The 24,683-nt window shown below is 60.1% G+C and overlaps 2 protein-coding genes across 7 annotated transcripts; one reads left to right on the forward strand and one right to left on the reverse strand.

The window, feature by feature from the left end:
- Positions 1-21,389, forward strand: WDR4 (WD repeat domain 4). Of its 6 annotated transcripts, XR_007125327.1 has the most exons (12): positions 1-155; positions 1,823-1,888; positions 2,608-2,751; positions 6,689-6,845; positions 7,555-7,667; positions 9,185-9,245; positions 12,859-12,957; positions 14,835-14,899; positions 15,960-16,143; positions 17,052-17,121; positions 18,442-18,592; positions 19,576-19,707. XR_007125327.1 is itself a non-coding variant. In XM_047719328.1 (11 exons), the coding sequence occupies exons 1-11, from the start codon at positions 67-69 to the stop codon at positions 19,755-19,757; spliced, it is 1,230 nt and encodes a 409-aa protein (XP_047575284.1). In that variant the 5' UTR covers positions 1-66; the 3' UTR covers positions 19,758-21,389. The 6 variants fall into 6 exon arrangements, 5 of the variants coding, with proteins under 5 accessions (XP_047575284.1, XP_047575249.1, XP_047575276.1 ...); XM_047719328.1 differs by lacking the exon at positions 18,442-18,592 and having other exon boundaries at positions 19,576-21,389; XM_047719320.1 differs by lacking the exons at positions 1-155; positions 18,442-18,592 and adding an exon at positions 1,208-1,735 and having other exon boundaries at positions 6,660-6,845; positions 19,576-21,389.
- On the reverse strand, positions 242-890 carry LOC125093738 (serine/arginine repetitive matrix protein 3-like). Its single transcript, XM_047719350.1, has 2 exons — positions 657-890; positions 242-618 (listed from the first exon to the last, which is right to left on the reverse strand). The coding sequence occupies exons 1-2, from the start codon at positions 811-813 to the stop codon at positions 311-313; spliced, it is 465 nt and encodes a 154-aa protein (XP_047575306.1). The 5' UTR covers positions 814-890; the 3' UTR covers positions 242-310.
- Positions 21,390-24,683: the final 3,294 nt, after the last annotated feature.

A 24,683-nucleotide genomic window follows, 5' to 3' on the forward strand; every position in this document is an offset into this window, starting at 1 on the left:
CTGTGCAGCGCCGGCCGGAAGCGGGGCTCGGCGGCGCACGTGCGGGGCGGCGCGGCGGGCAGGCGCATGGCGAGCTGCGCGGGGCTGGCGCTGTGCGGGCAGGCGCTGGTGGTGCGGGGCGGCAGCCGGTTCTTGGCCACCTCCACCGCGAGCAGGTGAGGGGGCGGGGCCTGCCGCGGGGAGCCCGGGCTGCGGGCGCGCGGCGCGGCCTGCACAGCCCGATCCCTCGCGCCGCCGGGGCGCCCCTCGCCGGCGCCGTCTGTCAAGACCCGGGGTCTCGGCCGGGGCGGCGCCGGCGCTGGGGGGCGGGTCACGGGGGCGGCGCGGGCCGGGGGTGGGCCCTCCGCGGCCTCCCCTCTCGGGGCGGGCGGCGCGCCTTGCTGGCGGGCGCCGGGGGGAAGGCGGCTTGAGTCCGGGCGCCGGCCGCCTCTCCCGCTCTCGGGGCGTGGGCCCGCCCCCCTCGCCAGCCGGCCGCGCCCGCTCCTCTGGGCTCCGGGGATTCCCCTCCCGGTGCGGCCGCTCCCGGCTCAGGCTCCTCCCCCGCCCGGCCTGGGGTTCCGTAGGTGCGGATCCCGGAGTCTTGTCCTGGGCAGCGTCGGCGCCTCCGCCTTCCCCCGGTTTGGCTCGTGCTTGCAGGGGCCGTGCGTCCCACGTAGACGCGGCGGCCTCTCGGCTCGAAGCCGGAAACCCCGCTCTCTTAGTTTTCCCCGAAAACTCACTCACAAACTTGCGCTGTGTTCCAGGGATATGCAGAGGCTCGCGGTACCTCGTGCTCCTGGGACACGCGGTATCACACTTGATAGGACGCTTCATACGTAACAAGTGCACTAAATCCCTCGTTTTTTTTTAAGATTTGTTTTTATTAGAGAGCGCGCGCGCACAAGCCGGGGGGGGGGTGTGGGAGGAGGGGACTCCGTGCTTAGCGGAGAACCGCACCGGGGGCTCCATCCCAGGCCCCCGGAACATGACCTGAGCCCAAGGCAGACACTTCACGGAGGAAGCGTTTTTTGTTGTTCTTTTTTTTTTTTTTTTTAAGATTTTTATTTATTTGATACAGAGAGAGATCACAAGCAGGCAGAGAGGCAGGCAGAGAGAGAGAGGAGGAAGCAGGCTCCCTGCTGAGCAGATGGGGGGCTTGATCCCAGGACCCTGAGAGCATGACCTGAGCTGAAGGCAGAGGCTTAACCCACTGAGCCACCCAGGCGCCTCTGTTGTTCTTTTTTTAAAATACGATTTCTCCTCTGTGCTCTTGTGGAAGTAGAGTGATGGTGGCAGACTTTGTGACTCAGAGAACTACTTTTTCCAGCACCACAGTGTTCCATGGGCAGAGTCCCAGCGCATTACTGCAGAGGCCGTGCAGTAGGGAGGAGATGGGCATAAACTTGCCAGCACTTAGGGTCTCACTCCTGTGCTGGCAGGTGCTTGACAGCCACGAGCTTTCTTGGGTAGCTGAGACATTTTTAAGCGGTGGCCGCGTTAAATTTGGATGCAGGAATCTTACCAAAAAAACATGAACCATCTTGCATTGGTTTTCTAGGGTGTGAAAGAATAATGCATTACTTCCTCTTGAGTTTTTGCCCTCGTTTGTTTTGCTTAACCGATTTTTTGGGTACGGAACCATGCCGGTTGTGTATGGCCCACCTGGAAAGATGAAGCAGGTAAAGCTCTGTAGCGTTTCTCTGCAGTACTGTACCCGGACAATTTCTTGCCGTGGATAAGACCCTTTTTTTATCGGGTATGAGAATATTGGTGCTCCAGAGGAAAAAATCTCACATTTTTACTCATAAAATGCTCTGTTTAAAATCTTTCTGTTTTCTCTTAGTGACGATGACGTCCCTTTCACATACGATTGCAGTACTGCGGAAAAGAAGTCCCAGGAGAATAAAGGGTGAGATGATGGGGCAGACTCTTAAGGCCTGATTGTGCTCGGACTAAATGGGACGGGGTAGCCTGAGAGGTAAATTGTTGCACTCAGTAAGTTGCCTTGGCACCGAATTCTTCATTTCTGTGTACACTGCCCTGTGGATGAACCAAGTAGGACCACAGGAAGGAAATGTGGAGCTAAGTTTAAGTTTGGCCTTAAGAATAGTAGGTTTTTTCTCAAGACCTCCAGTTTCTGTCCGTAATTAACTCCTGTGGACATCTTGAAATAATGCAGTGGGACTTGCTGTGTGTCGAAGTTAGCTGTAGTTAATTGAAAGATAAGGGAAGCAGAGTGTGATCATTTTGCATGGTGCCTTTTTCTAGTAGAATGGTCTTAAAGGCTCAGTTTTTTTTAATGTGACTTAATTCTTGACTCTGGTCTTTGATTCGTTCTTGGCCGTGAGGGCGTGGGCCGTGTGATCTCTGACGGTCTTTCTGGCTCAGCTCTTTGGATTCCGGTGTGTGTATGCTGAGAGATTCTTCTGTTTAACTAGATTTATTCCTTAAAAATTACGGCTGTCCTGAGCCTCCCCTAGTCTGCTTAATACGCGTTTGTATCCTGGCTCCCTGAACCTCATGCCGTTTTTTGTCTCTGCTCATGCCATAAACCACAAGGCCAGCCTGAAGGAGTGCGGCCTTGTTTACTCAGGTAGGCCCTAACGGTCCTTGTCCTCTTTTCCTCAGGGAGGACGGGCAGCCGGTGGAGAAGGGGAGTGACATGATCCTGGCGTCCGCCTTCTCCAAGTCTGGTGGTTATTTTGCTTTAACGGATGACAGTAAGCGTCTGATTCTTTTCCGCACAAAACCATGGCAATGTCTGAGTGTCAGGTATGAAATGCTCCCGTTGGATCATTACCGTGTTGAACGCACAGCTTACACTTGCATGCCCACAGCAGTAGTGACCGTGACGTAGCGAAAGAGCAGCTCACACGCCGTCTCGGCCGTGTGCCAGGCACTGTTGTCGACGCCTTACGTGTGTTGACCGACTGAGTCCTTGAAACAGCCGTCTGCGGGGGTGGGGGCGCTCTCACCCACACGCCTGACGGGAGTCGGGGCGCTGATCCCCGTCCGTCAGCTCAGAGGGCAGACCGGGCCCTGCCCCTGTTCCCTCCGGGTCCAGTCGGTGTCCCTGGCCACCGTGGCATCCTGCTTTCCAGGGTCCTCCACCGTTGAGCTGGCAGAAATGAAGAAAGTCAGCACCCTTAGAGCAGGTGGGGGCTGCTAGGGCAGGTCCCGGGCAGGCGTGCACTTCTCTTGCTCCGACAGTAAGTTCTTTATTTCCTCTCATGGGTGAGGGCTGGCGTTACGGGACAAATACCCACGTGGAGCAGAGTCAGCCCGCATCCTTGCCTCCCCCAGGCCGCACGGCTTAGCTGTCCCTGGAGAGTAAGAGATAAACACGCGCAGGTCGTAGTGTTTGAACTACCTAACAGCCGAGGTTAAAGGGTTCCGCTTTGCAGCTGGCTCACAGCTGTACTGCGGAGAACTTCCTCGTCTTACTCTCTAGGAGGAGAGTAAAAGGGGCAGGTGCAGGTGGCGGTCTGTGTGGTGTGTGCACGCGGCTTAGGGGTAGTGTTTCATCCTGCACTTGGGGCCAGCGGCCGCCCGCACAGCCCGCCGACTCACCCCTGTCTCCTGTCGTGGGGCTTGCACCTTGACTGAAGGACAGTGCCCGGGGCTCCTGCCGGGGCTCTGGCCCTTCCCCGAGCGCTCCTGGCATGGTGCAGGGTCTGCAGGGGAGGAAGCCTTCTCTTGACCGGCAGCGGGTCTCTGTGCCTGTCAGGCTGTTGGGGAACGCAGGGCAGGGTCTGTGGTGTGTGAGGCCCAGGATGGGTGTCCAGGCACAGAGTCCTGTGTGTATCCGTCCAGTTCCCTCCGCACCGTGGCCCATGGGTGTTTGAGGGGAAGATGCTGTGTTTTTGTTTTGTCTTTGGAAGGTAGTGTGTTGGCGACTTCGCTTGGAGATCTAGGAACGCTCAGGGGGGGCAAGCAGCGGTTGGCACCTGGTTCCTTCCCCTGTAATTGGTTTTTACGTTGACATCAGCAGACCAGCTTTGTGTTGGAGACCTCTGCGTTGGGTGTGCAGGGCCTCTCGTGTTGCCTGTAGGGGTCCATGGTGCGTGCAGACACCGCTCGCGGGACTCCGGCAGCTCCCATCCCGTCTGCGTCAGCCGCTGGACGGAGGGGTCGGGCCAGATTCGCGGGTCTAGGGGCTGCATTTCTCAGGTTGCCTTGTCCTGTGGGCGTTCACTGAGCTCAGTGTAAGGTGCGTGCTGCCTGGTCTGGTGACCGTTAACGCTGGTCAGGGGCACACCCAGACGGACCCCTTGCTCAGATAAACAGCCACCCTCCACGCAGCTGACTCTCAGTTCAGCGGTGCAGGCGTCCCGGGCCCCCGAGATCCACATGGGACCGGGAATTGCTCACAGCTCGCTGTCTGGAGGCTTTAATATTAATCACGCAGGGTTCTAAGGAAAAGCCCAGATGGAAACGGTGGGTAGCAGCACTTGGTTTAAGGTTTCTGTTTGCAATGACAAAGGCCCAGAACCGAGGCCGGGTCTTCCGAGTTAAAGATAGGGTACTTGGGGTGACATGATATTTTCTGCTGTGATGTGTGCGTTTGTTAGTGAAAAATGTCACGTAGGAAATCACAGCATTTTGGAAAATTGCCTGTACTGAAATGCTGCGTGTGCGGAAGGGCAGAACGCCAGGAAATGAGGTGGTTCTCCCGGAGCTGCTTGGCTGCTGGAGGTGTGTGGCGTCGGGGAGCTGGGTGTCCTCAGTGCCCGGCAGGGCCTGGCGGGCCACACACTCAGTCCGTGGAACAAGTGTGGCTCTCTGGAGGGGGGCTTGAGTGGGCACTAAGTGTGGGGGATTTCAGGGCTCAGGTAGCTACCTGACCAGCGGCGATCCGCTTGGAGGTGGCGGAAGGGAGAGGGTCAGGCTGGCCCCGGGGGCCGGGGGGGTGTGAGGATGGGAACGCTGGGCTGTGAACCCCGTGACTCTGGAGGGAAGGGGGAGTGCAAAGATCCTGACAAATGGTGAGGCCCATGTCTTCTGATGGCGCAAAGTGGCCAGACCACCTGCTGTCCGGTCTCATGACGTGCTTGCCTGTGACCCGACCCCTCAGGTCCTCACCCCCCCCTGCTCCGTGCAGCGTCCTGGAATCCCCCCAGGACTGACTTGGCCTGAGAAGATGAACGTCTCCCTACCCCCCCCCCACTGGCAGAGGACAAAGGGCCAAGATTCTGGAGGGTGCTGGGGCGAGTGCGTGCCGCATCCTGCTGTGGGCCTGGCCCAGGCCGTCCTTCTGGATTGTTGGCTGTGTGGCCGCGTGAGTGCCTCTGAGTGCACAGTGGCGTTCAGTGGCGCGCGCACGGAGAGGTGGTGAGTCTTGCCGGAGCCCGTGCTCACTCTTCTGTTGTTTCTCTGTGTTAAGTTGCTCCTTGTCCTTCCGTCCGCTGTCCCCGGCTCAGGAAGTGTGGGAGCAGGTTCCACCGCTGGGGGTGGCGGAGCCTGGGGACACGGCTACGGGCCCCTGCCCTGGGTTTCCCGTTCTCCGTTCTTCTGCTCCCGAGAATGTGGGCGGTCTTCGGTCCTCGTGCTGGACACGTGGCTTCTTCTAGCTTTGGTTTCCATTTCAAGGGATGTGTGGGGCTCCAGCAGCGGGGAGCTGGGGGGCCCCGTGTGCACGGACACTGGGCCCTGTTGGAAGGTGAGTCCCCTTCCACACCCTCTGGGGACAGAGGAAGGCAGGGACCCCGCTTTCTGGAGGAGAGCCGCAGACGTAGGCGGTGCAGACAGGCTGGTGTTGATGCGTGAAGTAGGGTCACGCGTGGCATCTTCTTTGGGGTGAGAAGTTCAGGCCTGTTGCCCTGTGGAGACGCCAGTGGAGAAGAGGTGGACTGTGTGAGGGCTGCGGGCAGGAAGCCGCGTGGCCCCTGCGCCCCGCCAGTAGTGAGACCCGGTGGGGTCGGAAGGGTCGCCGTGTGTGTGTGTCAGGAGCCGTAACTTTGTTTCTTAGGCTGGTGCAGTGTGGAAGCAACTGGCACATGTGACTGATCTGATGAATCTGGCCCGAGTGTTTGTATTTAGGAGTGTCTGAGCCGGGACGCAGCCCCCCCAGCAGTGCGTTCCTTTCGCGGTCGCTTGCCCTCCTCCGGAGTCGTCCCTGCGGAGAGGGACCGTGAGTGCCACGCCTGCCGCCAGGTGTGTCGCCCCATCTTCAGGGGCGTGTGCTTGAACCGCAAATGGATTCCCGCCCGGTTGCCCTCCCCTTCCCCTGGGCTGGGGCATGGACTCGGTGGTCCTGGACGGGAAGCTGTAAGGGTAGGAGGCCCTGCGTGGTGTGCGCTCTTCTGGTTCTGATCGGAGCACGTTGGGTGTTTGTGAAGCTGTCCTCCCCCGAAGGCACCGTAGAGGCGCTGGGGTCAAAGGGCAAATAAAGGGGAATTTTCCCGACATTTTGTTATGACAGTCTTCAAACAGAGCAAATGTGAGATGATTTCTTACCGGACCCCTGAAGTGTCCAGCACCCGGATTCCGCTATCACAAAAGCAAAGAGATTCTAAAGTTAAATTGGCCCAAGTCATTGGCTTTGTTTCCGTTCTCTTAATTACTTGATTTCTTTGACATCACCTGTGGTGACTGGAAGGGGCGACGTGGCGTGGAGCTGACCCGCCAGCAGCAGGACCAGCCTGCAGGTCTGTTGGCCCACCTCGTGCCGACCTGTGCAGGCCAACGGCGGGCATCTCTTGCCTTCCAGGACCGTGGTGAGGAGATGCACAGCTCTGACCTTCACAGCCTCAGAGGAGAAGCTTTTGGTGGCCGACAAGTCTGGGGACGTGTATTCCTTTTCGGTGTCCGACCCACAGGGATGTGGCAGGCTTGAGCTTGGGCACCTGTCGATGTTGCTGGATGTGGTACGTGGGTGGTGGGCCCCGTTAAACCTGCTGCAGCCCACTGGGGCCAGGGGCAGGGGCAGGGCGTCCGATGGGGGGGTGAGGCTGGGTCTGTGAGCCCAGCTGTCAGGGTTCGGGCTCTGGAGCAGGGACAGCTCCGCAGATCCGTGGGCAGGGCTTTGTGGGAGCGACGTTCGGGAAGGTGAGGCTGACAGGGTAATGTCTGGGCCACTTGGGAGGTGGCTGGGTACTTCTGCATGTAAGGGACAGCCGGGTTGGGTGACCAGGTAGAGGAGGCGTGTGGGAGGGCAGTCACCGTCTCAAGGCCCAAGCTTGTTCCCAAGCTTTATGGGCCTCACCCGAGTGTCCTTCCAACCCTGAGCCAGGAGCGGTTTCCCCGAGAGGCCCAGCGAGGCTGCGGGCAGCTGGTGGGAGGTGCAGCTGGGGTGGGACCCAATGAGAGGCAGGGACAATGACAGAGGGGTTCTTGAAGGAAAGCCCCCAGGACTCGGTGACTGGCTGGCCATGGGGATAGTTGAAGGAGAAAGGAGAGGGAGGGTGCTGGAGGCCGGGAGGTGCGGCAGGAGCAGGGAGGGGCCGCACTGAGTTGGGCATCTGGACGCCACCGTGGCACAATGTAGAGCTGGGGACAGGTTCCAGGGGTCGGGGTGGGTGGGCCAGCTGTGGCTTCCCTCACCAGCAGGTCTGTCCTTTCTGACCCCGTGTGCAGGCCGTGAGTCCTGACGACCGCTATGTCCTCACCGCCGACCGGGACGAGAAGATCCGGGTCAGTTGGGCTGCGGCGCCGCACAGCATCGAGTCCTTCTGCCTCGGGCATGCCGAGTGAGTCCCCTTCCTGCCCCCCAGGATGAAGCTCGGGCTCGGAGCGTGGGTGGGCCGCTCGGCTTGGGCACCGGTGGTGGAGCCGGGACCATCTGCCCCTTGGCCAGGGCCTCGCAGGAGACGGACAGCTGGGCATGCGCAGCACTGCCCGGCGAGGCGCCGTTCGGGGCAGGGTTCTAGCCGGGGCTGTCAGGACCCCTGCCGCGTCCTTCCCTTCCCGTGTGTTTCGGGGAGAGGTTTCCTTGTCGGCACCGAGGTCTTGGAGCCCAGGGCGTGCCCACGGGAGCCAGCGTAGCCCGCGTTGTGAGAGGCCTTCACTCTGAGCCCGCTGCCTCCTGCCCTAAGCACTCACCAGTGGTCCCCACGTTGGCCTCTAGCCAAGGGCTTGTTTCCAGAACGCTCCTTCCTTGGTGTAGACATCTGTCAGCGCCAGCGGTGGTGGGCAGCCAGGAGAGGGGTGCGTGCTGGGGGGAACATACTTCAATAATTTGAGTGGTCTGGGACTTACCATCGCCTCTGAGTCTGGGCGGTGGTCCGTCCTTTATGACCTCTTTTGGCGAGCGGGAGCTGTTCCATAATTGAATTTTGACATCTTGCAGGGAGGCATTTCTGAGGAACACTGCTGTTCTCGGGCACGAGCCTGATTACAGCGTGTGGACGGGGGAGCCCTTTGTTTTGTTTGCTGAAGTGTTTAACGTTTAATTACTGGAGGCAGGGGAACACGTTGGAGAGACTTAATTTAATTCTGAGATTGCTTCTGATTCTTTGGATTTGAATGGTATGTAAGGTGACCTCTGCGAAGATCGCTGGTGGCCTGGTTTGTAGCTCCTTACGGCGGATGTGGGCGTTGATTCAGCTGTCCAGTAACCCAGCACCCAGACTTAGGCCCTGTGAGCCTCACGGGCCTTCCATGAGGTGACTCACGGGCTCTGGAATGGCCGTCCCTGCGTCAGGGGAGTCCTTGGGCCAGCCGGTCGCGGGCCTTGCCTGGAGCTGGAGAGAAGCCGAGAAGGCTGGTCCTGTGGGGCTAGAGGCTGGCTCATAGCCGGCAGACTCCGGGGGGCTTCTGGGGTCTGCTGGGTGCGGGGCTGCCCCGGGGTAAAGGACAGGAGGTCTGAGTCTGTCCACGGGCCAGTGTCGCTGTTCGTCCTCCGTCCCTGCTCCGTCCTGCTCATCTGTCCCCGAGGCTCCCTGCCGTCATGGACCTTCAGGGAAGGTTTTGGGTGTGAGCAGGGCCGCTGGAGTGAGCAGCACAGGCGCTCCGGGATCTTTCCAGCAGCGTGGCAGGGGCCCACTCCTGCTTGTCACGTCATGGCTGTTGGGGCCTGGAGAATGACATGGTGCGGTCCTCACGCTCGCTCGGTGCTGTCTAGCTACATGTGGGAGTCGTGGCCGTTTTTGTGGGGGGGTCAGGGGTTTAGGAGGGGGCGGCTTCTCTGAAATGACCGGTGGGCCGAGCAGACGCCATAGCAGCGGCCTGGAGCCGGGCTCCCTCTGCGCCTCTCTCTCCGCTGTAGGTTCGTGAGCCGCATCCTCGTGGCGCCCGACCACCCCGAGCTGCTGTTGTCCTCCTCCGGGGTAAGTGTTTCACTCTGCTGTGTGCACGTGCGGGCGCCTTTCAGCAGGGGAGCCGAGCGGAGGCACCGGCCCGCCTGCCATGAGCCCTTCTGGTCCCCGCTCGGGTGCTTTCACTCAGCGGCTGGCCACTAGATGGGGCCTGTTCTCCGAGTTTTGGAGTCGACTGCGGCTGGCTCCTCCTCAGGGCCTTCCGTGGAGGGCGTGTGTGTGTGTGTCACACACTGCAGTGGGGTGTGAGGACTGTGTTCTGAGAGCTGTCACATCCGTACCAGCATCATGAGCTCTGTTCCGGCAGTAGCTGGGAAGACCCCTTCTGCGTCCTGGGGACCTGGCTTTCGTGCCGCTCTTCAACCTGGCCCTCGGGCAGGGCCCCTGGCCTTGGTGGGGCTCTGATCGGTAGCGAAAACCTACGTGTCCCGGCAGTGGGGACAGTGGTTCAGTGATCGGAGACTCGGGCCTAAGGACTAATCTGTAAAATGATCGTTAAGCAGTAGCTCTCGCCGAAGTGAAGGTTTTGAGTTACTGATGGTGTCTCATTCTTTCATCCAGTTCTGTCCTGTTCCTCCTCTTGTTTTTCCTGCCCTTTCCCGTTTTATGGGACTCAGGTGCCTGGCAGCGGGGGCGGCGGGGTGCGCGGAAGCCCCCCCCCGGACCTCCTGAGAGTTGGGGTTTCTGGGCGGGCGCTGTGGCTTCCCTGGCCCGCTGCAGGCGGCCGGCCACCGCGTGGCTGTGCTTTGCTCCCTCCCCACGCCTGTGTCCCCGTAGCGTCTGCCGTCCCGTGTGTGGTCTGGCGACAGCCGACCGGAGAGTGCGTGTGGCTGGGGCCCCCAGAGGCGGCAGGTTTTGTGGATTTTGCTGTACCTATGCCTTGAAGTCTTTTTTACGATTAAGAAAATATTTAAGCGCCCAGAAAAGCAGAACAGACACCTTAGACTGGCACCAGTTTGGCCGGCTTGGGCATTTTGCTCGTGATCCTGTTTGAGGACGCAGCAGGGCTGGTGCTCAGGCCGCGGCGGGGCGGGGGGTGCGCTGCCCACCGTGTGCCCGCACCCGCAGAGCGCACTGTTCGTTTCCGGTGGAAGCACCTGTACCTGGCAAGTGGAATTCTGCCATTCGGCCGGCAGCGGAAGAAGGCCGTGGCGCCCTGCAAGGTGTGCCCGTGGGCCCCGCGGCCTTGTAACGGCCCTGCGTATCCAGAGAGCAGTGGAGAAACAGGAGCACGTGTTTCCCGCGAGCTCTCCCGCCGTCTCCGTGGTGGGGACGCCGTCTTGCCCATCGTCTTTTTCTTTCCTGGTGGGCTGCACCTCCCCTGTTCCTGTTGATCCTCTCTGTGTCTGTCTGTCCTGCTGTGTCGGGAGCAGTGCCTCTGAAGGGGGAGGGACGGGGTATCGTGAGGCTGCTGTCCTGGGTCCTGGAAGTGCCCCTAACCCCCAGCCCTCGAGCCCGAAGTGAGAGCTCCTCCCAGCGGGTGGGTGGCTTCTCCGGGTGGCTTCTCCGGTCGCTGTCTGTGCTCGGCCGGCTCCGTACTTGGGCTTGAGCGTCTGTGGCCGTTCCAAGTGGGTTCTTGCTGTGGGATCTGTTTCTCCTTCTCTGGATGTTTTCGGGGCCCTCTCGCCCCGTGCTCTGAAGTTGGGGGATGATGGGGGCCAGGCTCTGCACACCGGCTCACTCGGTCAGTGGCCTCTGTGGTTCAGGGTCCTTGGTCCCAGGAGTGTCGTCACTGAGCACTTCTCCCCCAGTCTGTGTTGTGGGATGTTGGGCTACGTTGGTTGCCTGGTTTGTTTTCTTTCCCTTGGCCTCTCTTGTGCTCTGCTTCTGGGACTTCTCCTCAGCTCTGTTTTGCCGTGTCCTGTGGGGATTCCATTTTGCTGTTCCTGGTAACCGTCAGGAGCCTTTTTTTGTCCTCAAAGTGTCCTCCTCTTATAGTGCCCTGGTCGTTGGTCCCGACTGCAGGACCTTTGCTCTCCCCGAGCTCGCATGTGTGTTTTCCTTCCCCCGTGTGCTGTCTGCCTTGTGTGGTGGAGGTTTCCTATGGATGTCCGGTGGTCGCGTCTGTCCACGTTTGATGGGGACAGGGCACTGGCCGGCATGGTGGAGACTGCATCTGGGGGCCCGCGGTGTTGGAGTCAGGCACCCATGGGCCATCTAGGTCAGCCCTTTTCTGGTGGTTACTTGGCCCAGTCTTCGCCTTTCTGGGCATCAGGCGTGTCCCCGTGCTCCGGGACGTGACTGGGGAGGGCTGGTGGTGTCCCTCGGCATGGATCTGGCGTTCCTGAGATGGTGGTCTCTCGCTCCCTGGTTCCTGGTGGTGAGCCTGTAGCTCTGTCGGCTGCAGGGGTGGGGAGTCCGGGCGCTCTGACTGCTTCCCCACTGGGTGGCCGTGCTGCTGAGGGCCTGCTGGGCCCAGTGTGCTGTGTCGTGGCCTCCTGCACCCAGTGCCTGCCTTCGTCTGCTCCTAGGCGGCCTCACGATTGCCTGTCTCATCACTTTTCTGTCCTCGAGTCTTCGTGCTTTGGGAGCACGCTTTCCCGTCCCTGCAGAGGGACGTTGGGGCAGGCGTGCTTGTCTGCCGCTCCCCTTCCCAGTGTACTCGCGCTCCCGCCCGACCCCACATGCCCCTCTCGGCCGCTCTGGGGGACTCGCTGTTCTTCCTTTTCTTCCAGGCGTGTGGGAACTCTCTGTGCGCAGTGCTGTCTCCCTGATTTGCTCGGAATCTGGGCTTCAGGTGCGCGTGGGCTTGTGTGCACCTGTGGTCCGCGATGGGCTCTGGTGCACGGGGTGGGGGCCCCAGGGTACTGGCCAAGTGGCTGAGCCACTAGGCTCCGCCTCGTTCCCGGTGTGTCCTGATTGGGCCCGCGGCCTGTCCTGGTGAGATCTGTGATGAGCCGTTTTTTTTTTTTTTTTTTTTTTTTTTTTAATATTTTATTTATTTATTTGACAGAGAGAGACAGAGATCACAGGTAGTAGAGAGGCAGAGAGAGGGAGGGGAAGGTAGGCTCCCTGCTGAACAGAGAGCCCGATGTGGGGCTCGATCCCAGTACCCTGGGATCATGACCGGAGCCGAAGGCAGGCGCTTAGCAGGCGCTTAACCGACTGAGCCACCCAGGCGCCCCCGAGCCGTCGTTAACATGAGCGCTCTCCAGTGTTCGTGCCTGTTTTTGGAGCAGTAAGGCTTTCTGCACACACGCCTGTTTCCTCGTCTTCCCCAGCAGACAGGCTCACGGGTTTCCACCCGCTCCCGATCGGGGATGTGGGTCAGCTGTCCTGCTCAGCAGCCTTGCCCACGCGTCTCCTGTGCGAATGCCTGACTCTTGAAGCATCCGTGTGTGTGTGGGGGGGGGGACACGCGTGTATCTCCTTGTGTGAGTACAGCGGCTGCGGTCTTTGACGTTCTGCGTGTGATCAGCAGTTTGTCTTGTGTCTCTTGCCCCTGCTGTCCCGTGGGGGCTCCGGCGTTCTGCGGATGATGGGCATGGCCGCACAGTCGTCCCTCGCGGCAGAGCATGTGACCTGGGTGCCGCGGGGCGGTGACCCGGCCCCTGTCGGGAGCCCCCATCCTTGGAGGCAGTCCTGCCCCTCCATGCGCAGGCTGACCTGTCCGTGTTGTGTGCAGGACTGCACCCTGAGGCTCTGGGAGTACCGAAGTGGCCGAGAGCTGCACTGCTGTCACCTGACCAGCCTGCGGGAACCGGAGGAGCCATGGGGTGACAAGGTAACGTCCCGCTTCTGGCTCGGGGTGATCATGGCTTGTAGGGCGCCTCTCCAGTCCCTGGGGTCCTGGGAACAAGCCCACGTTTGTGTTGGAGACATTTCCTTGCTGTCAACACAGACGCCTTCCAGCTTGGGAGAGATCGTGGGTTTCAGATTCTGAAGGTGCCCCGTCCCGTAAGGGGAAAGTAACTTTGATCTCCCCTTACTGCGTGTGAACGAGCCCGGTACAGAAGCGTCTCCGCCGGTCCTGCTCGGAAATGGGAAAGACCGTGGTGCCTGAGCAGGGAGCCTGTCAGGGAGCTGAGCACCCTTCCCACGTCTGTCCCTCCTTGTCTGCCATGGATTAACCTCATGACCGCCCCTCATCCCCAGGACCCCACACTGGCCAGTGTATCCTTGGGTCAGGTCTCCTGGGGCTTTGACGGTGAGAGATCTTCGGGGGAGAATGGGCTGCCTTTTGGGGTGCTCTGCATTCTGTCGTCATGGACACCCTGCTCTCTGGTGCTCCTGGGCTGGTGCTCTGCACGCCTGAGGTCCAGTCTGGTCACTGGGGGGTGACCCCACCCATTTTCCTAGAGGCCTCTCTGGGCCTGGCGGGGAGGGAGCATTCCGCATCCGTGGCTCTCCAGGCCCGCAGAGCCGGCCGTCGTGGTTTCTTGATGACCAGGGTCCTGGCTGTCATCAGGGACTTTTGCCCTTTTCTCTGGAGCCCCCGTGTGGCCCCCTGCCAGCCCGCAGGAGGCTTGGCCAGAGTTGAGGGGCTCGTCTGCCTCGTTCTTGGGTTGGCTGCTTTCTTTCTGCTTCCGAGACTGCTCTGCAGCCGCCGCCCTCACTTGGCCTCAGAAGTGAGCAGGCCAGGCCTGACCGCGGGCCAGAGCCTCAAGGACCCTGGGCCTGTGGCCACCCAGCCAAGTGACGCCTGGGTCCCCAGGTCAGCGGACCCTGCTGCTCTGGCTGCCCACTCATGGAGCCTCGTGCTTGGGCGTCTGTGGCCCTGGCGCCCCCCGCCCATGGCGCAAGGACGCCTGATTTGTTCTGGTAACTTTTTCACTCACGGTCCCAGTTAAGCTCTTGGTGGGCTCGGATGGTGAGGTTGACTTCAGTCTCTTTAAGAGGCGGGGGCGAGCGTGCGGCAGAGAGGACCACGAACCTGCAGGTGTCTGACCTCGGGCCCGGGACACGTGGCCTGCATGAGCTGTGGATGGCCCCATCTCTTGGGCTTCTCACTTCCTTCCTGGGAGCCCCTGGGGCATGGCCCGTGCTCCTCTGACTGGGCTTGGTGAACACCAGGCCTCTACTGCCGCTTCTCCAGGGTGTGTGGACCTTGCACATGCAATTGTGTCTTGTTAATGGTCCCCTGGGTTCAATGTCCTCTCCTGTCCTTGACCAGTTGGCTTCAGAGACGTTGGGAAGGCCAGAGCTACAGAAAGAGAGGCCTCGGGGCGCCTGGGTGGCTCAGTGGGTTAAGCCGCTGCCTTCGGCTCAGGTCATGATCTCAGGGTCCTGGGATCGAGTCCCGCGTCAGGCTCTCTGCTCGGCAGGGAGCCTGCTTCCCTCTCTCTCTCTGCCTGCCTCTCTGCCTGCTTGTGATCTCTCTCTGTCAAATAAATAAATAAAATCTTTAAAAAAAAAAAGAAAAGAAAAGAAAGAGAGGCCTCTGCTATTTGCCGTGGCACACTGCAGTTGTGAAACGGGGTGGCTGCTGCACCTTTCTTCTGCTGATTTCCAGAAAGTTCCTGGACTGTTTAATTATTTTCCTTCCTTGACCTAGTGGCACCTGTCAAGCTCTTGCTGTGTCTGATCTCAGTGTGAACAGAACAGTCCTGATTCGGGTCCCTGACAGGTGACCATGTGGTCACGTTGCTCCTTTCTTTGCAGAGGTCTGCGGCGTCCAGGATCGCGTACTGGGGCCAGGAGAGCTGTGTGGCGCTGCTGTGTGACTGGTGGGTGCACTTGCGCGTGGATGGCCTTGCTCTGGGGGCCCGCATGCCTGCCATAGGAGGGAACACGCGGGTCACTCCTGTGGCCCCGTGGGCCGTCTCCTTCATGGGGAGGCTTCACATACTTGTTCATACAGCCTGTCCCCGCAGTGAGTTTTACTCTGGGAGGATGGCCATTGCCAGATGGAGGTGGGTTCCTTTCCTTAGGGTGGAGTGGCGCGCTGTGACTTGCTGTTTAAATTCACTGGCCTCCAGCTGGGCTTGGTGCGTGATAAAGTCCCACCTTCGTCAGCTCCACCCGAGGGCTGCTCACAGTGGGACCCGCACTAGGGCTCCCGGGGCCGCAGAGGAGGATTTTGGGAGCATGTGCCCCTCCCAGCCCCCCATGGTGGGTTCTGGAGTGTTGCTCCTGTGCTGGGTAGGGACCCTGTGTTTCTACACAGCTCGTTTGTCCTCACAGCACGCCTACAGTGGGCATCTTTCTTTTAAAACACGGCTGCAGGGGTGCCTGGATGGCTCAGTGGGTTAAGCCTCTGCCTTCAGCTCAGGTCATGCTCCCAGGGCCCTAGGATGGAGCCCCACATCGGGCTCTCTGCTTGGCAGGGAACTTGCTTCCGTCTCTCTCTGCCTGCCTCTCTGCTTACTTGTGATCTTTGTCTGTTAAATAAATAAATAGAATAAATAAAACAGGGCTGCAGGTTAGAGCCAGGTGGGGCCTGGGCCCAGCACCTCGTGCCGTCGGCTGCTGCAGGTGGGACGGCCCCCTTCCCCATGACCTGTTCCTTTGTTCTGCACTGGTTCCCCGTCACAGCAGGACCAGCTAACCCCGAGCTCCCTGACTTAGACTTCTGTTACCCCTCAGTTCCTGGGGCTTGTGGGCTGGGAAGCGGCTCTGCTGAGTGTTTCTGGCCGAGTCTGTCATGAGCTTTGAGTCAAGATGCTGGCGGCGGGTGGAGGCTGGGTCTTGTGATCTGGGCACCGTGCTGACTGCTGTCCATTGTCCCGTCGTACCCACACGGGCCCCATCGTAGCTCTAATCATTTTTCTCTCTCTTTGCGGAAAGCATTCCCGTGGTCTACATCTTCCAGCTCGATGCCCGCAGACAGCAGCTGGTGTACAGACAGCAGCTGGCTTTCCAGCACAGAGTGTGGGACGTTGCTTTCGAGGAGGGCCAGGGACTGTGGGTCCTGCAAGACTGCCGGGAAGCCCCCCTTGTGCTCTGCAGGCCCGTGGATGGCCGGTGGCAGGTGAGACGCTTTGGGCCCCTGCCTCCTGTATGGCTGAGGTAGGGGTGCGCCAGCTGTGCCCGCCTCCGGCTTGATCGTGTCTTGGTGCTGGGGGCTGCATCCTTGTGGTGGTGGCCGGAGGACTCGTTACGGGTGTTCGGGGAGCAGGGGTGCCTGGCCAGCTCATCTGGTGTCATGGTGCCTGCAGTGTTTCTTTGTGGGGTAGTCGCCCTCGTGGGCGTAGTTTTTTCTTGTGCTTGTTCCGGTCACGTGTCTTTTTAGCGGAGAAGCCAGCAGTTGGTCGGACTTGGCTGTAGGTCCCTGATGTTGGCAGGCTTAGGGTGGCCTTGTATCTGGGGCACGGAATCAGGAGCAGAGAAAGGCGTGTGGGCCATAGGCTGAGTGAGCCTCTCCTCCCCGGGACACATGTGAGCCTTAGCCCTTCTCTGAGCTGGCTCGCCCGTCTGTAACGCCGGGCCGTCTGCTGCCTGTGCGGGGTCTCCTAGGACACTGTGGGGAGGGATCCGGGAACGCCCGCCAGAGTGCTGTGCAGACGGTCCCTCCTTTACCAGAGCTTGCTTGATTGAGGCTTTGGAGATGCCCCTGAACCTTTTGGGTATTTTCATCTAAAAAGTGGTGGCGAACAGAATGCCACTAGCCGGCGTGTGTCGCCTGCCAGGTTCCTCAGACAAGGTCACGAGTGACGAGTGAGGGTGTGGGACGCTGGCAGCCCACGCATCGTGGGTCTGTGTCGTGACGCCATGTGGTGACTGCTGTGTCTGTTGTGCCAGCATGGCTGGCCGGCTTTGCCTGGTGCTCCCGAGGGCCCAGCCGCCTCGACCACGGCCGGCAGGTCTGTGCCTCTGCGCACTGCGCTAGGGCGGCAGTCCTGCGTCTTTCCGGTAAATGTCTTCCGTTTGTCTTCTCAGGCTGTTCCGGAAAACGCCGCCTTAAAGAAGGTCTCCGCCCATCTTCAGGGGAACTGGGCCATGTTGGAAGGTGAGCGTGTGGGCACGGCCTGCTTTCTGGGATGATGTCCAGAATTGGCCGTGGACGGGGCCAGCTTACAGAATAGCATACGCAGCAGGAACCACCTCTGTGGGTGCTAGTCCAGGATGTGTGGCATGTGCCCATGTCCCTGTCCAGAAGGCCAGCGGCTGGTTGGGGCACCGAGGAGCTGACCGTGCCTGGGCAGTCCGCGTCAGGATGATTGAGCTGCATGGGGACCGGGGTCAGGGTTGGAGTGCCACCCACCTCTCTGCCTTCAGGGAGAGGGCCCTGGGAGGGGCCGGTACTTGGTGGGCCTCTGGACGGGGTGGCAGGGCAGCTCACGGGCTCTGACTGTTGGCTCTGAGCAGCCACAGCATGTGGTTCCTAGCCACAAAGTCAGGCGTGGGACCATCAGTGGACTGCCCGTGGATGTCTAGGGCCCAGGGCAGGTCCCAGTAGGAACACCAGGCTGAGGGAAGAGGAGAGATTGTGGTGAGAAGGCGAGTCCCCTTCCTTGTGGGACCATAGTCCGCGAGGAGAGCGACCAGGCGATCGGAGCCACGTGTCCTGGTCAGCAGAAGGGCCCGTGGTGAGCAGCTCGTGCTGCTGTCCCGTAGTCCTGCCTGAGACTGCAGAACGGTGAGACCTCGCTCCATTTCTTTTTTCTTTTTTCTTTAAAAGTGATTTTATTTATTTATTTGACAGAAACAGACACAGAGAGAGGGGGAACACAAGCAGAGGGAGTGCTCCCTGCCAAGCAGAGAGCCCGATGTGGGGCTCGATCCCAGGACCCTGGGATCATGACCTGAGCCAAAGGCAGACGCTTAACGATTGAGCCACCCAGGCGCCCCTTCTTTTTTTTTTCTTAAGAGATTGTATTTATTGGAGCGTGTGGGTGAGTAAGCGCATAGAGCATGAGCGGGGAGGCAGAGGGAGAGGGAGAAGCAGGCTCCCCTCTGAGCAGGGCTCAAGCCCAGGACCCCAGGACCATGACCCGGGCCGAGGGCAGATGCCCAGCCAGCTGAGGCACCAGGCGCCCTGACTTCCCTCCATTCGTTTTCATAGAGGAGGGGGAACCTGTAGTTACGAGCCTCCAGAGACCCAGCGATGTTTTTTTTTTAATTTTTAAGAGTTTATATATTTATTTGACAGACGCAGCAAGACAGGGAACACTAGCAGAGGGAGTGGGAGAGGGAGAAGCAGGCCTCCTGCCGAGCAGGGAGCCCCGCGCGGGCTCGATCCCAGAATCCTGGGATCACGACCTGATCTGAAGGCAGGCGCTCAGTGACTGAGCCCCCCAGATGCCCCCGTGATGCTTTTCTTGGGCAGAGACCTGAAGCGACTGTCAGAAGGATGACTGGCCGCCCAGCATTGGGAGCCAGACGTTTTCATTTGAGTAAAGGAATTACTGCCTAGAAGACATCTTTCAAATTACTCCCCGGGGGGAAGGCAGAGTTCTCCGAACTCGAGAGATGCAGACGTAAATTCCGTTTCTGTTGACAAGTAGCAGTGATCTAAACGTCTCGTGGAAGGCATTCTCGTGTGATTTGTTGGTTCTGGGTCCCAGGGTAGCTTCCATCCCTGCTTTGAGCGTGAAAGTCCCAGGGCAGTATCCTCCCCAGCCCGGTGCGTGTTTGCTTGTCGAGTGGACCTTTGTTAGGACTGCGTGGGGGACACGAGCGAGCCTGCTTCCCCGGGCACGTGCCGCCCTCCCTGCTGGGGCCTGGGTCCAGCGCGTCCTCCTGTGGCTCACCCGGCGGGGCCGGCCCGGGGTGGGCTTCACTCCCCTGAGCTGCAGGTAGAGCCGCCCGTCCGCCGTGCAGGGGTGGGGGAAGTCAGGCTGGCTGGGCCTGAAAGTCACAGGAAGGGTAGGGATGGTGGAGTGAGCGGGGAGGTCACTGTGCAGGGTACAAGCATGGACATTGCTGACGGTCCCTGTGGAGTTTGTGGCCAGGGTGAGGTCCACCCCGTGGGGCTGGTCTGTGTCTTTATGCCCCCAAAGCTCGATACTTTGATCAGTCCGCGCCTGTTATGTTGCCGTGCGGTGAGTAACCTGCACTCGGTGGGTGAAAACACCACTTTTTGTCTCGCGGCGTGTGTGGGTCCTGAGGCTTGGTGGTCCTGGTACCTGCCCGTGAGGACCGGGGGTGGGCACCCGAGTGGAGGTTGGCGGTGTCCTGGTCCCTCGCTGGCTGCTGGCTGGAGGCCACCCTCAGTCCCCATTTCAGGGGCCCCCATGGGGCAGCTGACGGCATGGTGGCAGCCCTCGTGCCTCGTCTCCCGGCAGTGACCTGGCTTTTGAGTCCAGCTGGCGTGGCCGCCAGGAGACGGGCCCCGTGGGGGTGCCTTGGAGCAGGCGCTGCCAGCCCGTGCCGAGCCCCGGGTCAGTCCCACTGTGGCAGGGCCTCGCCGGCACAGTTCTCCCTGTCCCACCCCCTGTCTATTCTTGTTCATCCCGCACAGGCTTGGCTGGCGTGGACGCGGGCTTCAGTGGTCTCTACAAGGCCACCTTTGACAACGTGACCGCCTACCTGAGGAAGAAGGAGGAGAGGCTGCAGAAGCGGCGGCAGAATCCACCCCCGGGGCCCAACGGGCAGGCCAAGAAGATGAAGCCGGAGGAGGCGTCCCTGAGGTGCTCGTCCTAGCCACCCCGGCTTGGCACGCCCCCTCCCTGCCGGTGGCCCCTCTAGGAAGCGAAGGGGCGACGTCATTCCTGACCCACGCTAGGTGACAGTCCGCTCTGCACCAACTCGGCACACATGGGCTGTCCTGAACTGGTGGGTGTCCTGGGCTCTAGAATGTTCTGCCGCTGTGCAGAGGCTCCCCTGCCTGGAGTCTCGGGCACCCCTGGCTGAAGGGAGGCTGTGCCGCGGTGATCCCGCTGGAGAGACTACGAGCAGCGCTGGTGCTTCCTGTCGGAGGCGCTCGGACCCACGGCGCGGTGGTGGCAATGTGGCGGCGCTCTTCCTGGGACCCCAGACACGTTTGCCTTTGGGGGGGTCCATGCGTCAGATGTGTTCGCGGTAGCACGATGGACAGTCTGCCCCCGTGTCTCCCTCTCGACGGTGCCCGCGCTGCCCGGCACAGGGGCCGCTGGCCTCGCGGGGGTGGAGGACCCCGGCCCTCCGTCCACACCTGTGTTGTGTCCCCGCGTGGTGCCCGCTCAGGGAGCACAGCTGCCGCTGTGTCGCGGGCTCGCTGGGAACACAGGGCACGGACTCGGCTGCTCTCAGGCTGTGCGAAGACCCGGGAGCCCCGGCAGGGGAACGGTGGAGGCTGTCCCGCGTGTGTGTGATTTCCCCGTGAGCTGTGTGCACGCGACACGCAGACCGGGGTGTCCGCTGACTCTGATCACCGATCAATGAACATGAGCTTTCGCAGCTTCTGGAAACATGTAGCAGCCGCATGTGGAACTGATTTCCAAATACACTGAGCAAAACCACTTTGGACACGTGTACAGTTTGTGACTGAAACGCTGGCCCCCGACACAAAGCGTTTTTGGGTGGTTGGGGTCTGGGGACACGGCTGCTGCTTTGCGTACTGAGCTTTTAGCCACTTCCCAGGGCTTGCTCTCAGGGACGGGAGAACCGTGTGTGTCCGCCAGGGCTCTGGGGAGGGGCTTTGGAGATCCTAGAAACAGGTGGTTCTGTGAGTCAGAAGCTGGAACGCTTCAGCTTTCCCCCAAGTGCCTTGCTTTGCTCCGTGCACTGATGCCGGGACAGTGCTGCGTGTGAGCTGCTCGGGGTCCCTTCCCACAAGGGCAGGACTATTTTGTTCAAGGGGCAGAGGGCTCGTGCCTGGGACGGGACTGGGGGGGCGGGGGCCGGGGTCCTCCTGGAGGAACCTCGTTAGCACTGCGCTGGGGTGCCGGCACTGTTCTCGCTGACAGTCTGCTTTGGGATTCTGGGTTTTAGAAGAAATTTGCCGCTGCCTGTTTTTGTAGGACCTGTGAGCTCGGAATGGCTTTTACGTTTCTATGTGGTTGAAAACAAGAAAAATAGTATTTCATGGCGTGTGAAAATCATGTGCAATTCAAATTCCAGCTTCCTTAAATAACATTTTACTGGGACACAGCCGGCCCGCTCGTTAGGTCTCCGTCTGCGTTGGTTCCAGCAGCAGAGCGGCCCGGGTGCACAGACGCCACATGGCCCGCAGAGTCCGCGCATTTATGATCTAGCTCTCACGGACGACTTTGTCGATTCTTTAAAATCCCTTTTAAATCTGTGTAGTTTTAAAGCGAACTGGTTCATTTTTTAAGAAATGGAACAAATCCTGTTCTTCTGTGTTCGTGTTGACCTTCTTTCTCACTAAACATTTATCGCGCTCCCCTTGGGCAGGTGCCTTGGAAACAGGGTCAGGTTGGGAGGGGTCCCCAGGTCGCCGGGCCAGAGCTGGAGGGTGTGTGACACAGGTCCCCGGCACCTGACGGGGAGACTCCGATGTGCCTGCCTGTCTGAGGCCGTGCCGGGCAGCCGGTCAGGATCAGGATGCAGCTGGGGGACCGCGGCCGCTACCGTCTATCCCGTGGTTGCTTTCAAAATGCTTTGATTCTTGTCATGGTCACGCGTGACCGAGACCGAACTCTCCTGGCCAGCTGATAGGGACGGAGACCCGCTCTGTGCCCTTCTCCCCCAACCCCATTCCTTCTCCCAGCTGTTGCTTTCAGCTCATTTCTCGTGTTCAACTTGCCGCAGCCCGTGTCCTCTGCGAGCCCCAGCGCTGCTGACAGCAGTGATCGCGCAGGCGATGGGTCGTGCTCCGTTGGCGCACACGGGCGTCTCTGTCCCCCGTCTGTCCCAGCACACGCAGACTCAGGCTCTGGCTGGGGCGGGGGTGGAAGGAGGCAGCACGGGGCCCCTTCTGCCGCAGCAGTGTCCCCGGGGGCTGCACCCATTTGGGGCAGAAGTGGTCTCCTGGTCCCGAAACCCTGCCGACACCTCTGGAACGAGGCCCTCCGTAAGGTGAGGGAGCCGTGTTCCCGGGAACCCTGCTGGTAGCTAACTAGTCGGCACCCGGGGGCCCCCAGCTGCTGCAGGCGTTTCTCAGTTGGTCAGTCTGAGCTGCCACCGTGGTGGCCGCCTGCGGTGTTGGGGGGTGTCTGGTTCCGCCTGTGGGCCTGCTGTGGGGGCCGGGGACCGAGCTTCCGCACACACCTCTTTAACCGTGCTTACCTCCCATTTTCCGTTCTTTCTTAGTTTTTGTGTGATTTACATTTTGGGGCGATTCCTTGGGTTTGATCCAATTCATTTAGTTTAACAGATTTTTTTTTTTTTAAAGATTTTTTATTTATTTATTTGACAGAGAGATCGCAGGTAGGCAGAGAGGCAGGCTCCCTGCCGAGCAGAGAGCCCGATGTGGGGCTCGATCCTAGAACCCTGGGATCATGACCTGAGCCGAAGGCAGAGGCCTCAACCCACCGAGCCACCCAGGCGCCCCCAATTCATTTAGTTTAAAAGATTTTATTTTTAAGTGATCTCTGTGCTCAGTGTGGGGCTTGAACTTGAAACTCTGCGATCAAGAGTCACACGCTCCACCGACCGAGCCAGCCAGGCGCCCCCAGCTCGTTTACGGATTTAAAGTCTGGTCATCATGGGGCGCTTGGGTTACTCCCTCCGTTGGTTAAGCCTCTGACTCTTGATTTTGGCTCCTGTCATGATCTCCACGCTGTGAGATCGATCCCCGTGTTGGGCTCTGTGCTCAGCAGTGAGTCTGTTTGGGATTCTCTCCCCCGTGTCCCTGGCCCCTGGAACCGCAGGTGCACGCACGCTGGCTCTCTTCCTCTAAAATAAATGAATAAAAGCTTTTAAAGAAAATTGGGTCGTCATGTTACTTAATGCTCAGCACTTTCTGGTCCTTGGGCCTTCTGATTTGGCTCCAGCTGGAGGTTCCCATAGAACATGCCCCAGACGGTCCCCGGCTGAACGCACGCGTGTGCCGGGCCCACCAGACACAGCCGAGGGCCACCCCCGACCCAGGCCGGGCCAGCAGACAGCTTGCCTTGTCTTGCTTCAGGGGTCCTGGCCCAGCCCTTCTGGTGACCGTGCCCTGCCCCGGGGCATCGGGTTATGGATGGTTCGCGCGCTCCCTGCTGCGCAGCGTTCCCCAGCGGTGCGTCCGTTCTGCCAGCACGGTTTTGGATAGCGTCCAGATTCTGGGTGCGATGAACGTCCTGGTCCTCGTCGCTGGGAACCTACGTGAACGCCTGGGGTGGGTGTGTGCGCAGGACCCGTCGGCGCGGTTCAGCCCGTGTTGGGCCTCGATGGTCCCTGCCTGGCCTTGTTGCTTACCCTGCCCTCACCCCCGCGGACTGTCAAATTCCGTGTATTCTCAGCCCTCAGCGTTTGGGTTGTGACGGTGTTCGGTTCTGCAGAGGCACCGACTCGGGCGTTGTGGCCCAGGTGTGGGAGCCGGTGAAGCCGCTGCCTCGTGTCCGGACTCGAACTTGATCTTGGTCTCGGCGAGAGTACCTCCTAGAAACACTGGGCTCCCGCGCTCCGGGGCTGCCGGCCACAGGTGATGAGGACACTCGACCCGCCTGTGAAGAGGCCGACGGGACCACGGAGTCAAGGCCTCTCGCCGGGAGCCGGCCCGCCCGGTGGCCCGAGTGGCCGTTCCAGAGGCACCGCGCCCTGATGCTGCTGCATTTCTGGTGGCGCCGTCGCCCGAGCCCTCCGCGTGCTGACTCGTACTTTCCTAACTTCCCTCGTGATTTCTTGGGTGCGTTGGTCATTTGGAAGTGTCCTTTTGTTGTCAGACGTTGGATTTTTCTGATCTCTTGTTGTTTGGATTTCTTGCTGTAATTCCACTGCGGTCTCGGTGTACTTGGATTTCGTTCCCTTTACAGCCGTTGAGCCCCCGGTGCCGTACGGGCGCTGGTTCTCGCTCGCTGCGTGACTGACGAGAGCGCGTGTCCGTGGTGTCGCCGGAGGGCCGGCGCTCCGGTGGCGTGGCTGCGCCCGGCTGCTGATGGCCTTGGCCGTCCTCCGCTGGAAGAGCCCTGGCCTCGCTTCCGCGTTCTGTCGCTTACTGAAATCCGTCATGCAGTGTGGGCGTGTCTGGTTTTCTGTGTCCTGGGCTTCGCCCGATCTGTTGAAAAATTCTGATATTCCTCCTCACCGAGGACGGTGGCGTCGTCTTACTGGGTGACCCCGTCCCGTTTATGAGACGTCCCTTTCCGTCCCTGGGGTGTCTCGTCCTCAGGTGCGGAGACCGATGCTCACACGGACGCTGCCCATTTCCTCAGCGAGTGTTGTTGGCGCCTCTTCCCTCAGATGTGCGGGTTTATATTTCAGGTGGGTTTGTTGGGGCGCCTGGTGCTCGGCCGGTTAAGCGTGTGACTTCCGCTCAGGTCATGATCCCAGGGTGCTGGATCGAGCCCCGTGTCGGAAGTCTGCTTGCCCCTCCCTCCCCTCCCCCTGCTCATGCTCTTTCTCTGTCTTGCTCACACACACTCTTCAAAATAAATGAATAAAATCCTTAAAAAAAAAAAGTGGATTTGTTGCAGACAACGTTTTTATGTGCAAAATACTGGATTTGAGCGCAAATACGACTTGAGCCGCATAATGTAGAAA

Source organism: Lutra lutra, chromosome 1 (genome assembly GCF_902655055.1).
Source record: "Lutra lutra chromosome 1, mLutLut1.2, whole genome shotgun sequence".
NCBI classification, from domain to species: domain Eukaryota; kingdom Metazoa; phylum Chordata; class Mammalia; order Carnivora; family Mustelidae; genus Lutra; species Lutra lutra.

What these genes read in the sequence shown, in the direction of transcription:
- WDR4 (XM_047719328.1), top strand. Translation starts at nt 67, where the DNA reads ATGGCGAGCTGCGCGGGGCTGGCGCTGTGCGGGCAGGCGCTGGTGGTG. An exon ending in TGTCGATGTTGCTGGATGTG is followed by an intron (nt 6,846 to 7,554) that starts GTACGTGGGTGG and finishes CCCCGTGTGCAG; the next exon opens with GCCGTGAGTCCTGACGACCG. An exon ending in GTGGCGCTGCTGTGTGACTG is followed by an intron (nt 14,900 to 15,959) that starts GTGGGTGCACTT and finishes CTTTGCGGAAAG; the next exon opens with CATTCCCGTGGTCTACATCT.
- LOC125093738 (XM_047719350.1), bottom strand. Translation starts at nt 813, where the DNA reads ATGAAGCGTCCTATCAAGTGTGATACCGCGTGTCCCAGGAGCACGAGG. An exon ending in GAGCCGAGAGGCCGCCGCGT is followed by an intron (nt 619 to 656) that starts CTACGTGGGACG and finishes GCACGAGCCAAA; the next exon opens with CCGGGGGAAGGCGGAGGCGC.